The following is an 11,280-nucleotide window of genomic DNA, read 5'->3' as shown; positions in this document are numbered from 1 at the left end:
GTATCAAGTTAGAAGAAAGACAGGTGACTCGTGAAGTGTTCTGACAGAAGAGCAGTGCGAAGAGATGAGCCGAAGCAGGACTGATCAGACATTTCTGCCCAAATGCAACCCACGTTGTCACTGCACGGATTAGCGAGGTGGGAAAAAAAATCCTACAATGGTAAGTTTAATGAGCCTAAGAGAAATGACTGGGAATCACACTGAGGAGCTCCTCACTAGAAGACAGGTCTGTGAAGCATCCAATCAGCAAGAACCACAGTGAAAGGAAAGCCGGACATGTTCATGTCGTGTGGGCATGTTGGTAAGCGCGCTCAGAAGAACGCTGCGCATTTCCTACGTGCCTGAAGGTACATCTGGACTGCACAGCCCTTGGCAAAGGGAATCATTAACAGATAAAACAGCTTGATGAACCGGAAAAACTATGAAAATAAAGACACCGTTAATTTTAATGGATTATTTGCAGAAGTTGGCACGGTTCTGCAGGATTAGCATGGACAGCTGGCCAGGATGCATGAGAAAAAATGTGCTCTGTAAAATCACATCATTTTTTTCCATTCAAGAGATGCTCTTCTTCTGTCCCCCCAGCCCCGGCTCCCCCAGCTCCACGCACACCACCACTGCCACGGCTCGTACCGCCGAAGGGCCGCTTTGCTGCTGACCAACCTCAGCTGCTGGCCTCTCAGCTCACAGCAGCAGCTCGCAGAAGTGCTGTATGCTCTGGTCTGCAGCCCTGCCCAGCTGGGCACCTGGCCCTTCTCTACAACCATCTGTTCTCGACCTGACACGTGCTCGACTGGTCACTGTTTGATAGTCTTTATCATTGCATGGAATTTTGTTTTGTTTTGTGGTCGTTAACTGGATAACTGCAAGGTAAGGTGACAACTATATTACTCAGGGACGCTCTTCGTGCTACAGTGTAATGATAGCGCTATAGGGATAGAATTTGGCAATAGGCACGAGGAGGCAAACTAGCTTGATAACTATTATTAAAATGAGCCAAGCTGTGCAAAATGTGAAGTGTTTGGTTTTAGCATGAAACGGCTTTTTTGTTTTTCTCCCAGTTTGGCTCACTAAGCGCTCGCACCCACTTCATTCAGCAGCATCGCAAGAGGCCAAGCACTGCCCTTGTCCATTATTTCCCCAGCTCTCCCTTCATTCCAGGCCTAAGAACAGCAATCAAATACCTCAAGGGCGGCACGCAGCAGCCACGAAGTCCTGAGCAGTCCTTGCAGAGTCCAGTGCTGACGTGCTGGTGAGAAGCCCTGCGGTGCAATGCAGCCTGCCCAGCAGATCCCAGCGCAGCGGCCGTTAGGTCACACAGCCCCAGCCCACTGTGGCTCACAGCAAACGCGGACACAGCACCTCGGTGTGGGGCTGTCAGGATTGTGGCAGAGCATTAAAGAAGTTGGTTAAGGCTGGTCTAAAGAGACTGTAACATAAATGCCTCTCCGTTCATTTCTCCCAGTTTTTTGTTTTCTTTAAGGTTATGTTAGCATCAACAGTCTCTTATTTTCAGTGCACTGCTGTTATTCACGTAGAGACACAGGTGTACGCTGCCCTTCCTGCAGAGCGAGATAACCTGTCACCTTCACCCCTTATCTTCAATGTTAAATTGTTCAATGTGCGGGACAGTATTATGTTCCAGCACAAGTGAACCTCAAAGCCCCACACCTCACTAAGTGCAGGGATAACAGCTGAACTCTTCAGTAGAAGGCATAAAATAGAAAAGGCGATCAGAGTGGTTGGGAGCTTATTTCAGACAGTTTCTTGCTTAAGTGGCCAGGGAAGATGCTTATCCTGGCTAGCGCGTATCAAAGTGGATAATTCTCATGAATGTGCTGTATTTTAGATCCTAACAAATTGACAGAAATGTAAATATGTTCTTGTATCAAATTGTAATTTTTAATTCTGTGTGCAATGGTTTCAGCAGTTCCCTTCCTTCTGTTTGCTACGAGGGATGCAGGGGAACCTCGCTCACCATTCTCATGAAGCTCTTTTCTCTCTTCACCTGGGATCAACATCCTTCTAAAACCGCATCTGTGGTGCCTCTCAGGGAGCTCTTCCCATGACAGCTGGTGTGACTCGCAGTGTTTGGACCAATTTCTCTTAGTTCTGTGCCCATTTTGAGAGACAGTGGCAGGTATTACGATAGCCACGTGTTCCCTGCGTGTTGTGTTGTGGGCTGACATCGCTACTGAGCTGCACAGATTATTTGAGTAAGTTGTTATTTAAGAAACAAAGATGGTTTTGCATGGAATGCAGCATCCGTGTGAACAGAAGTCTACAGGGTAATTATTTCAACCATCACTTAACCCAATGTTGTAAAAAGATAAACATGCACCTTTAATATTATTGAACCAGCATTACTGAAATTTTTCCTTGGCATAGTTGTGTAATCACATAGGCACTGCTTTGGATTTTTAAAATCAAATCAAGAGAGAAATCCTCCCACGTATGAAACATGTCACATCAACTTAGTTCTGTTAATATGCATGCATCCCGTGTCTCTACAAGTGGTATTTCTGTATGGCTATTCCATGTCCACAGGCATGTGTCTATTTCGGTTAAATGACCACAACGAGCTATTACTTTTATGCATTAAGGGCTAGCTGGAGCAAAGACGTACTCTCAGCGTTAATTTGTGAGGAAATATTTATAAAATATATTTCTTGCACCAGCAAGACTAAAAAGCAAACCACACTGCAAAAATGAAAACTAATATACACTTCATATTTTGTTGTTTTAAAAACCAAACCAAGGCTGACTTTCCTTGTAGCTCAGAGTGCGGCACACAGAAGCCCTGTTTTCCTAACAGGGATGAACGTTACATGCTCTCAGCTCCTTTTTGTCTTTGCAGCTAGTGAACTGAGTACTTTTGGACCTCTTCTTCACCATCATGTAGCGCTCCTGAATTCCACCTCCACAGAGCGTAGAACATTCTGTCCAAGCAGTCCATGGCTTCAGCCTACAAACTGGGGGGAAAAAAAAAAGTCATTTGACCAAGTCTAAAGCGTACTGATATGCATGTCTGTACTTGCATCTTCAGAATTGAGGCTAGCACATTGTCTAGTTTATGGAGCATGTAATTAAGGAACACAATTAAATACACACGAGGTGCATTTGACAAACACTGGAAAATGGATTGAAAAAGAAATTTCCGATCTCCATTATAAAACATGGACATTGTTGAATGTCAGACAAGCATGAGCCACAAATGAGCAGCGATTCACAGGCTGGTCCATAACCTATACAGGGTACTGTGTGTTACTGACCGGAGGCACCCATGCTTGAGCACGGCCCTTGTTCCAGAAGGAGGAGCTCTCTCCCACTAGTCTGGATCTGAATCAAATGACCGAGGGAGCTGTGTCCAGATCACGTTGGTTACTGTGATCACACAGGGGCAGATGCAGGCCTTTCTCCATGCTACCCTAAACCTGCATCGTATTTTTGGATCTCAACCAAACACCGAAACAGCTGTACTCTGTTTTGTTGCTAAAGCTTACCCTTGACTGTTACACTGGAAAAGGTTACCAGAGCATGAAGAGCTGCTCACAAATTCTTCCCAGTTATCAGAAAGCCGGACACGAGCACACTAACCAATGGTTTCACCCTCACCTGGATATTGCTCACTGTCAGTGTTCTTTTTCGCTTGTTCGGTTCTTCTCTTCTCGCGGGCCTCCTTCCAGCGCCTTTTTTCCATACCCGGCCCTCTCAGGCATTTCCTCACTCGACATTTTGTACGTTGCACAGTTTCTGGGCACGCTGTTCCTCCAAACTGTGGTTCTATTTTTATCATTCTTGTTCTGATCATGTGGCCCTTTCCACATGAGGTGTTGCATTCAGACCACTGGGACCACTCTGTGAGCTCGCAGTCAATGGCTGCAAAGAATGAGAACTGTTACAGGGAATCTGCTGTCTGGCAACCTAAGCATAAGGTCAAAAAGAAACATGCAAACGTGACCGGTGAGAAGCTGCATCCTAAATACACAAATGAGAATTAAACCTCCACTCACCCAGCAGGTTTTGTGAGGCTGTACATTAAAACGGTCTGAATTCATCTCTAGCAAAAATACTATTTGACGATTCCCTCCCGCTTCTTTTTCTAGAGTGGGGCTGGCAGATTGCTTTCTTAGCAACAAATGTAAATAATTTCCCTGTGCCTTCTTCAATTTTTCATTATGTACATTTATACTAAAAGATGTTAAAAATCAAGTTACGTTTACAAACTGATACCTGAAACCTAAGCCTTGCTTTAACTGGCAGATGTACAGCTGTAAGCAGTCCATTTTGAGGCCCTGCATAAAACAGAAGAAAACAAAACAAGAAAAACCTAAAAGGAGCTTTTATTATTTTTTTTTTTTAAGGCACAAAGGAAAGAAAGTAAATAATATTTATTTGCTGCAGAGAGGGACCTGGGCGTCCTGGTGGACAACAGGTCGGCCATGAGCCAACAGTGTGCCCTCGTGGCCAAAAGGGCCAGTGGCACCATGGGGTGCATTGCAAAGAGCGTGTCCAGCAGGTCGAGGGAGGTGATCCTCCCCCTCTACTCTGCCCTGGTAAGACCTCATCTGGAGTACTGCGTCCAGTTCTGGGCTCCCCAGTACAAAAAAGACAGGGATCTCTTGGAAAGAGTCCAGCGGAGGGCCACGAAGATGGTGAAGGGCCTGGAGCATCTTCTGCTATGAAGAAAAGCTGAGTGAACTGGGTCTGTTCAGCCTTGAGAAAAGACAACTGAGAGGGGACCTGATCCAGGTCTGTAAATATCTAAGGTGGAGGGCAGAGCGGCGAGGCTGGACTGTTTTCAGCAGTGTGTGGAGATAGGACAAGGGGAAACGGCTGGAAACTGCAGCATAGGAAGTTCCGCACAAATGTGCGCAAGAACTTCTTTACAGTGAGGTGACGGAGCACTGGAACAGGCTGCCCAGGGAGGTGGTGGAGTCTCCTGCTCTGGAGATGTTCAAGACCCGCCTGGACACCCACCTGTGCGACCTGGAGTAGGAACTGCTTTGGCAGGGGGTTGGACTCGATGACCTCCGGAGGTCCCTTCCAGCCCCTACGGTTCTGTGAAAGGCTGCTCGTATCATTAAGTTGTGTCTTAGAAGCTTTCACCTTTTCAGTACTCCCTAAAGCTCACACCCTAGTAAATAATAACCAAAATGACATTTCACATTATTTAATAAAGCAGAATTAGCAAACTGCAATACAAGAGCCTTTTCTAGCCGATACTTTTTGTGAAAAATAATCTAATTAGATATAAAGCCTCAGAAACCAGCTGGCAACGTGGCACTGAAAGCAATCAGATCTTGTTCAGTTTGCAAAGCCTTAGGCTGTCGCTCTTAACAAAGACAGTGAGGCAACCAGGAGTCGACACCACCCACGAAGGGTGAGGTTTTGGTTGAGTAAGGTCTGAACTGAAATGCTGCTGCCTCCATGCCATGCACTGCCCTATGAGACATTCCTGGATGGCGAAGGGATGTAGATGAGTAAAAAGGTACAGCACAGGTCAGAGCTGTATCAAAGACGGAGCCTTTTCTTCTTAATTTGTGGACTAAAAGAATCTCGTGAGCAATGCTAAACTTTTATTTCCTTCCTTCCTCATAAGGGCACACTCTGCATTTGAGTACAAAATAGGCCATACTTATCATTCATTCTGACTTGTTCGCTATTGGGAAGTGCACAAAGTGTTGCCTGAAGTTGTGGTATTATGTTAAATATGGAATAACCATATTCCTCAACAGTATTGCTCGTCACCACAAGACTAAGTAAGGCAAGATAAGGACACAGTTATAATCTAGCTCTCAATAGCCAAAAGTACACAATGAGAAGTACAATAAAATGCCCCTACAGGTGGATTTAGGAGTAATACAGATGGAGAGCAAGAATCAGAGCAAGATGTATCACATCGTTTGCTTACGGAGCTCAAGGAGGCAACGACTGCTCTTACCAGCTGCTGACCCACCGTCTACAGAAACTGAAAGCAGTTTATGCAGCATTCCAGGTTTCAGAGTGCCTTCCCACAACTAACACACTATTCCAGATGTGGCCCCACCAGGGCAGACAGTGGAGTGAGATCACACCCCTCATCTGCTGGCCACGCTCTTTTTAATACACCTCAGGATGCCACCGACTTCCTTGGCCAAAGGGCACGCTGCCGGCTCACAGCCAGCCTGCAGCACACCAGGATGCCCAAGTCCTTCTCTGCGGAGCTCCTCTCCAGCAGGGCAGCCCCCAGCCTGTGCTGCTGCACGCAGTTATTCCTACCCGAGTGCAGGATTCTACACTTGCTCTTGTTAAGCCCGCTCCACTATCCAGTCCGTCCAGGTCTCACTGAGTGGCAGCACAGCCTTCTGGAGTCAAACACTCCTCCCAGCTTTGTATCATCAGCAAACTGCTGAGACTGGACTCTTTCCCATGATCCATGTAAGCAGTGAAGATACTGAACACGAGCTGACCCTGCACCAACCGCTGGGGACACCACCACTGACAGGCCTCCAGGTAGGCTGTGCCGCTGATCACAGCCCTCAAAGCTCTGCCAGTCACCCAGTTCTCAATCAGCCTCACCTCAGCTCATCTATCTTGCACTCTCTAGGCTTCATTATAAGGAATATTAAGCAAGTTACAATATTAAAAGAAAAATGAGACAAAATATTACAAATAACAATAGACTTTTGACCCAAGACCACCACACATGAAATTGAAAGCCTTCCCTTCCCCAAAGGTTTCCATCCTTACGGCATTCAGGCAGCATGCATTTCTCTGCCTGCTCCAGTTCCTCGTTGCAGTCTCCAAGCTCAGCTGCAGATTTCAGCATCCTCTGCCGGGTTCGCATTCCCTTCCCACACGTTACGCTGCAGTCGCTCCATTCAGACCATGGGGACAGAAGGCAGGGAATAGTATCTAATAGGAATATCAAAAGGCAACGAGTACTTGTTATATGTCATCTACAAAAGTGTGCGTTTTGAAAGTAACACAGGTGGAGAAGATACTTCTATCTGCCTTGCACCACCTACATTTCATCATCACTTTGGACAAAACGAGTCGCAGGCACAATGATACTTTTACAGAAGCTCGGGAAAAAAAGAAATAAGAGGCTTGCTTGTTTTTAATACCTTTTCTTTACTGCGTTTTCTGTATCTACCGTATCCATCTCTGTACATCTCAATGTTATCAGAGGATAAACAGCAGGAAAGTACATTTCAGAAGTGATTCCTGTAAATAGTGCGTGCTGTTCTTGTACCCAGAACTGGAAGCCATACTGACCTAATGTGAGATGGAATATTTACCTTGCACATTTAACTTCATTTCATTTTGTCACTGTTGAAAATCTTAACATTTCTTTAAAAAAAAAGAACCCACAAAATTAACAGAATATCCAGAGATAGGATAAGGATGAGGCTGACTGGCTGAACAAAAGGTGCAACTCAACTCCTGGACCACTCACAGGCTAAAAGAAAAGGGCACAGTATCATTCTTGACTTACGATTAAATACACCTCATATCCCATAAAATTAGAGTTGCTTATATACGTATGGCTTGTGAGTAGCACACCACTGAGCATATTTACCTACACTTAGGTTCTGTTGGTGAAAGTGGCTCATAATGCACTTTCCCTAAGGGATCCGATTCTAAGGAGGAGGACCACAAAAAGCAGTGCTGCCCGTGCTTGGGCCGTGTTGTGCAGTGTGATGGAGCAGCACGACAGAAATGATGTCTCTCTCTGCAGCAGAAGAGATGAATGCACAGACACTTACGGCACTCAGGCATCATGCATTTCTCTGCCTCTGTAGTTTCTGCCTTGCACATGGATCCGTCAGCAGGAGTCATCTTGACCATCCTGTGCCGCCTTTTCATTCCCGTGCCGCAGCTAGCGCTGCATTCATCCCACTCTCCCCACTCGGTGACGAGGCAGCTGCTAGGGGCTACGTAGAACATAGAAGATCCTTCAGTAACAGGGCTCACATGAAAACATGTATCAGGCAGTTCTTCTATTGACCGGATGTTACAAAGCTAAATGTAATACTTACAACATTCCTCATTTACAATGCATTTCTCAGTTTCTTCAGTAGGCACTTTGCACATAGAGCCATCTTCTGGGAATTGTTTTACATATCTCTCTCTAGATCGCGTTCCCATCCCACAGGAAACACTACAGGGGGACCACGTAATCCAGTCAGACATCATGCAAGTGGAACCATCTAAAATACAGAGGACCGTTTCAATTGCTGATATTTACACGATCACCTGCCCACCCACCAGTAAATCTACAGCTGCCCATTTATGTGCAGTCACTTCACCGTTGCCCCTCGCATCCCATCTTCTCTGTTGCTCACTTTACTCCTCTCCTTCCCACTTCTGTGTGCTCCGTGCACCTGCTCAGCTAAACTGCAGAGCTCATCACAGACTGTATGCATTTGTATTCTTCTGCAGTTATTCTTGTTTTTGCTATAACTCAGATCATACAGCAACGAATACCTTCTAAGAACTTCAAAAGAAAAGAGCGGCCCCACGCAGAGTTCTTCTCCTCTATCCTTTCCTCTCGATTACCTTCATCACTGCAGCCTGGACCCATGCATGGCTGAAAATCTTGGGTATCAGGACAGGGCACACTGAGGTCCAGCTGAGCTTTAAGCATTCTCTGCCTCATCCTCTTGCCCTTCTCACAGGTAGAGGAGCTGCAGGCTGACCAGGGGGACCAGTTGGAATATATGCAGGTCTCAGGGGTGTCATCTGAAAACAAGAAAAGGCAGTAAACATTAACAGCACATCATCTTCCATCTGCCTCTCTTTATACTTGGCTAGGAATTACTCCAGATGCTAACATGAAATGTTCTTTCTTTCTGCACTCTAAACCAGTCCATTTTAACTCCAAAAAACCTGACAAATTTGATTTGAAAAACAAACAAACAAACCCAACATCACTTCATGTTGAACCCCCTAACGGTTGTCTTTTATTGCTTCTATTGTTATTGCCATCTGCCAGCTACGCACAATGTCTTTCCTCCATAAATGGAGACTAACAGCACAAACACAGTAGAAAGGACGAAGAATTGGGTCACTTTTTGGCTAATAAGTGAAACTTACTTCTGCTCCTAAGTTAGTTTCTTACTGTGTTTAGAAATAACAGTGGAGAACGGAACAAAATCTAGTCTAGCACAAAGTAATTCAGAAAGTACCTTCTTCTTTCTCTTCTGGTGCTAGATCTGCTACAATATCGTCGATGTTATCAGGTACGATGTTGCACTGCTCCCCCTGCACAGAAAGAAACGACTGTGGAGGTTGGCTGTAAGAATGTGAATGTGCACAGGGGTTGGGCAGTGGCTGAGAGGCACTGCTGGCGCTGCAGCAGCAACCAGAGAAAATGTTGACTAACTCATCAGATCGTGCTTTCTTCTCTTCTTTAAAAAAAAAATAAACTGCAACTAAGCAGGTTCAGTAATTATTGGAAGTTAGACAAAGCACATCTTAAGATAGTTTAAAATGCAAAAATGTTATTTTCTACCATTATGTTCCTTGGAGATAGATTAGGGAGCAGAGTTTTGGTGGCAGGAAGAAGGAAAAATTGTGTCTTAGAGACTGTGGTTTTCACTGCCTCAAGGATTTTATGTATAAACTTGTACCTTGCGTGCAATTCTTTCAATGACAACTCTGGCTACCAGCTTGATAGATCCTCCTTCTGGATCATAAAAGGGACTCTGAGGGTGATCTAAGCTTGTAAGCGGTCTGATCTTCTCTTGAGGAACCGTAGGTTTGTTGGGTGACTGCAAGAAGAAAGAAAACATAAACATGGTTAAAAACAAACTGAGCAGAGCAGCATGCAGACACACAACCCAAACGACTGCGGATTGACTAGCTTTCATTCCTCACTGACTCAAGGTAAATTCAGGCAAATAAATTCAGGTGAGATGCACTGCAAGCCGTCCAAATACCTCATAGGTAACCCCACTGTCTGTGCCGGCGTCCCAGGGGATCAAATCCTGCACGACCTTCTGAACCCAGCCACAGTCCTTGGTGCAGAGGTCCTCAGCAGAAAGGCCCACGTTCCAGTCAGGGCTGGGCCCCAGCATAGTGAGGAAGGACATCAGGTGCCGGTGGCGATCGACAGAAAACTCAGCAGAGGGAGCAGCTCTCCTGCAAATGGAGACAGAAAGGTTTTTAGCGAGTGCATTCAGATTTTCCATTAGAGGGCGAGGAAACTGATGCTTCATAATGTGAAACACTGGCGTGATGCTGCACAGAGGTGAGAGGCGCAACGCATGAAAAACAGAGTGGAGGAAAAAAAAAAAAGCAGGGCATGATGCTGAGGTTTTGGTTGCTGGGCTGGTTCTCACTAGCTTCCCCCTGCCCCCCCCCCTCCCCTGAAGAAAAGAAAAATAGATAAGAATACAAATTCCACTGTCCAAAAGTGCTTGAAAATGTGTGTGCGTGTGAAAAAGCACTTACCAGAACTGTTTTAGCGCTCATGTGAGAGTAAGTGAGAGACTGATGGCTGCTGCCAGTCCTGGAGAGTTCAGCCAAGACTCGGGCAGGTCCCTGCCAGGGTGTGCGAAAGCACCGCCATTCATCCGGCCTTTTTCAGCCCTTCTCCTGGGCAGAGCTGGTGCTGAGACACAGTGCTGTGCCATGCTGAGCAGCTGCCACATTCCTCCGCACAGGGAAACGGAGCTTTCTGTTCAACAGCTGAAAGCTGGAACTCTTAGTGGCATCTTTCCCATGAGCAACAATGAGCACTGACTTGTTTAATACATGATTTTGGCAATCTTGTGCTACCGAACATTTGCCTGATGTCACTGCAAGTTTTCTTCAGTTACAGGACTTGGATCAATACAGTCAGGGCTTTTTTCTTTTTTCCTTTTTTCCAGCACTATGCAAAAAAATACTGCCTTACGAGCATCTGAAGCTCACAGATTCTTTATCTACATATGTCATTTTTCTTTTGCCACATTACTTGTCTTTTTGGGTCGGTACCTGCACGTACATAATGCACAGACACTGCTCTCCTGCCCCAAGGAGTTCATTTCTATTATAAACACTTGCCTCGCTGTCAAAATGGGGCTTTTTTTTTTTTTTTTTTTTTTCATTTGTGCATTTATTCTGACTCATACTGCTCTCAACACACTAAAGCAAAGAAATAAACAAACAAAACCCAACAGCCCAAGGACGGCATTCCTCAGCAGTTCTCGTGCAGTTTCAAATGCCTGAGTCAGTGTTCCCAGCTCCCTTCCCAGGGAGAAGCTGCATAAGAAGGCAATTATTAATAGTTAAAACGTTCTGGGAATCTCT

General features: G+C 45.5%; 1 protein-coding gene across 2 annotated transcripts in view; it reads right to left on the bottom strand.

The window, feature by feature from the left end:
- Positions 1 to 11,280, bottom strand: part of SPON1 (spondin 1) — a 357,910-nt gene continuing 346,630 nt past the window's right edge. For both annotated transcript variants that reach the window (XM_042882758.1, XM_042882756.1), the window contains 9 exons: positions 9,927 to 10,128; positions 9,618 to 9,758; positions 9,174 to 9,249; positions 8,545 to 8,727; positions 8,025 to 8,195; positions 7,752 to 7,919; positions 6,733 to 6,897; positions 3,616 to 3,879; positions 1 to 2,972 (listed from right to left, as the gene is read on the bottom strand). In XM_042882758.1, the coding sequence (XP_042738692.1) occupies positions 2,809 to 2,972; positions 3,616 to 3,879; positions 6,733 to 6,897; positions 7,752 to 7,919; positions 8,025 to 8,195; positions 8,545 to 8,727; positions 9,174 to 9,249; positions 9,618 to 9,758; positions 9,927 to 10,128 (1,534 nt within the window). In that variant the 3' untranslated portion in view covers positions 1 to 2,808. The remainder of the gene's footprint in view (positions 2,973 to 3,615; positions 3,880 to 6,732; positions 6,898 to 7,751; positions 7,920 to 8,024; positions 8,196 to 8,544; positions 8,728 to 9,173; positions 9,250 to 9,617; positions 9,759 to 9,926; positions 10,129 to 11,280) is intronic.

Source organism: Lagopus leucura, unplaced genomic scaffold, assembly GCF_019238085.1.
Source record: "Lagopus leucura isolate 7727_CA_CO unplaced genomic scaffold, USGS_WTPT01 Super-Scaffold_100035, whole genome shotgun sequence".
NCBI classification, from domain to species: Eukaryota; Metazoa; Chordata; class Aves; order Galliformes; family Phasianidae; genus Lagopus; species Lagopus leucura.
Note: the sequence above shows the minus strand (reverse complement) of the source record. Positions and strands in the feature narration are given on the sequence as shown.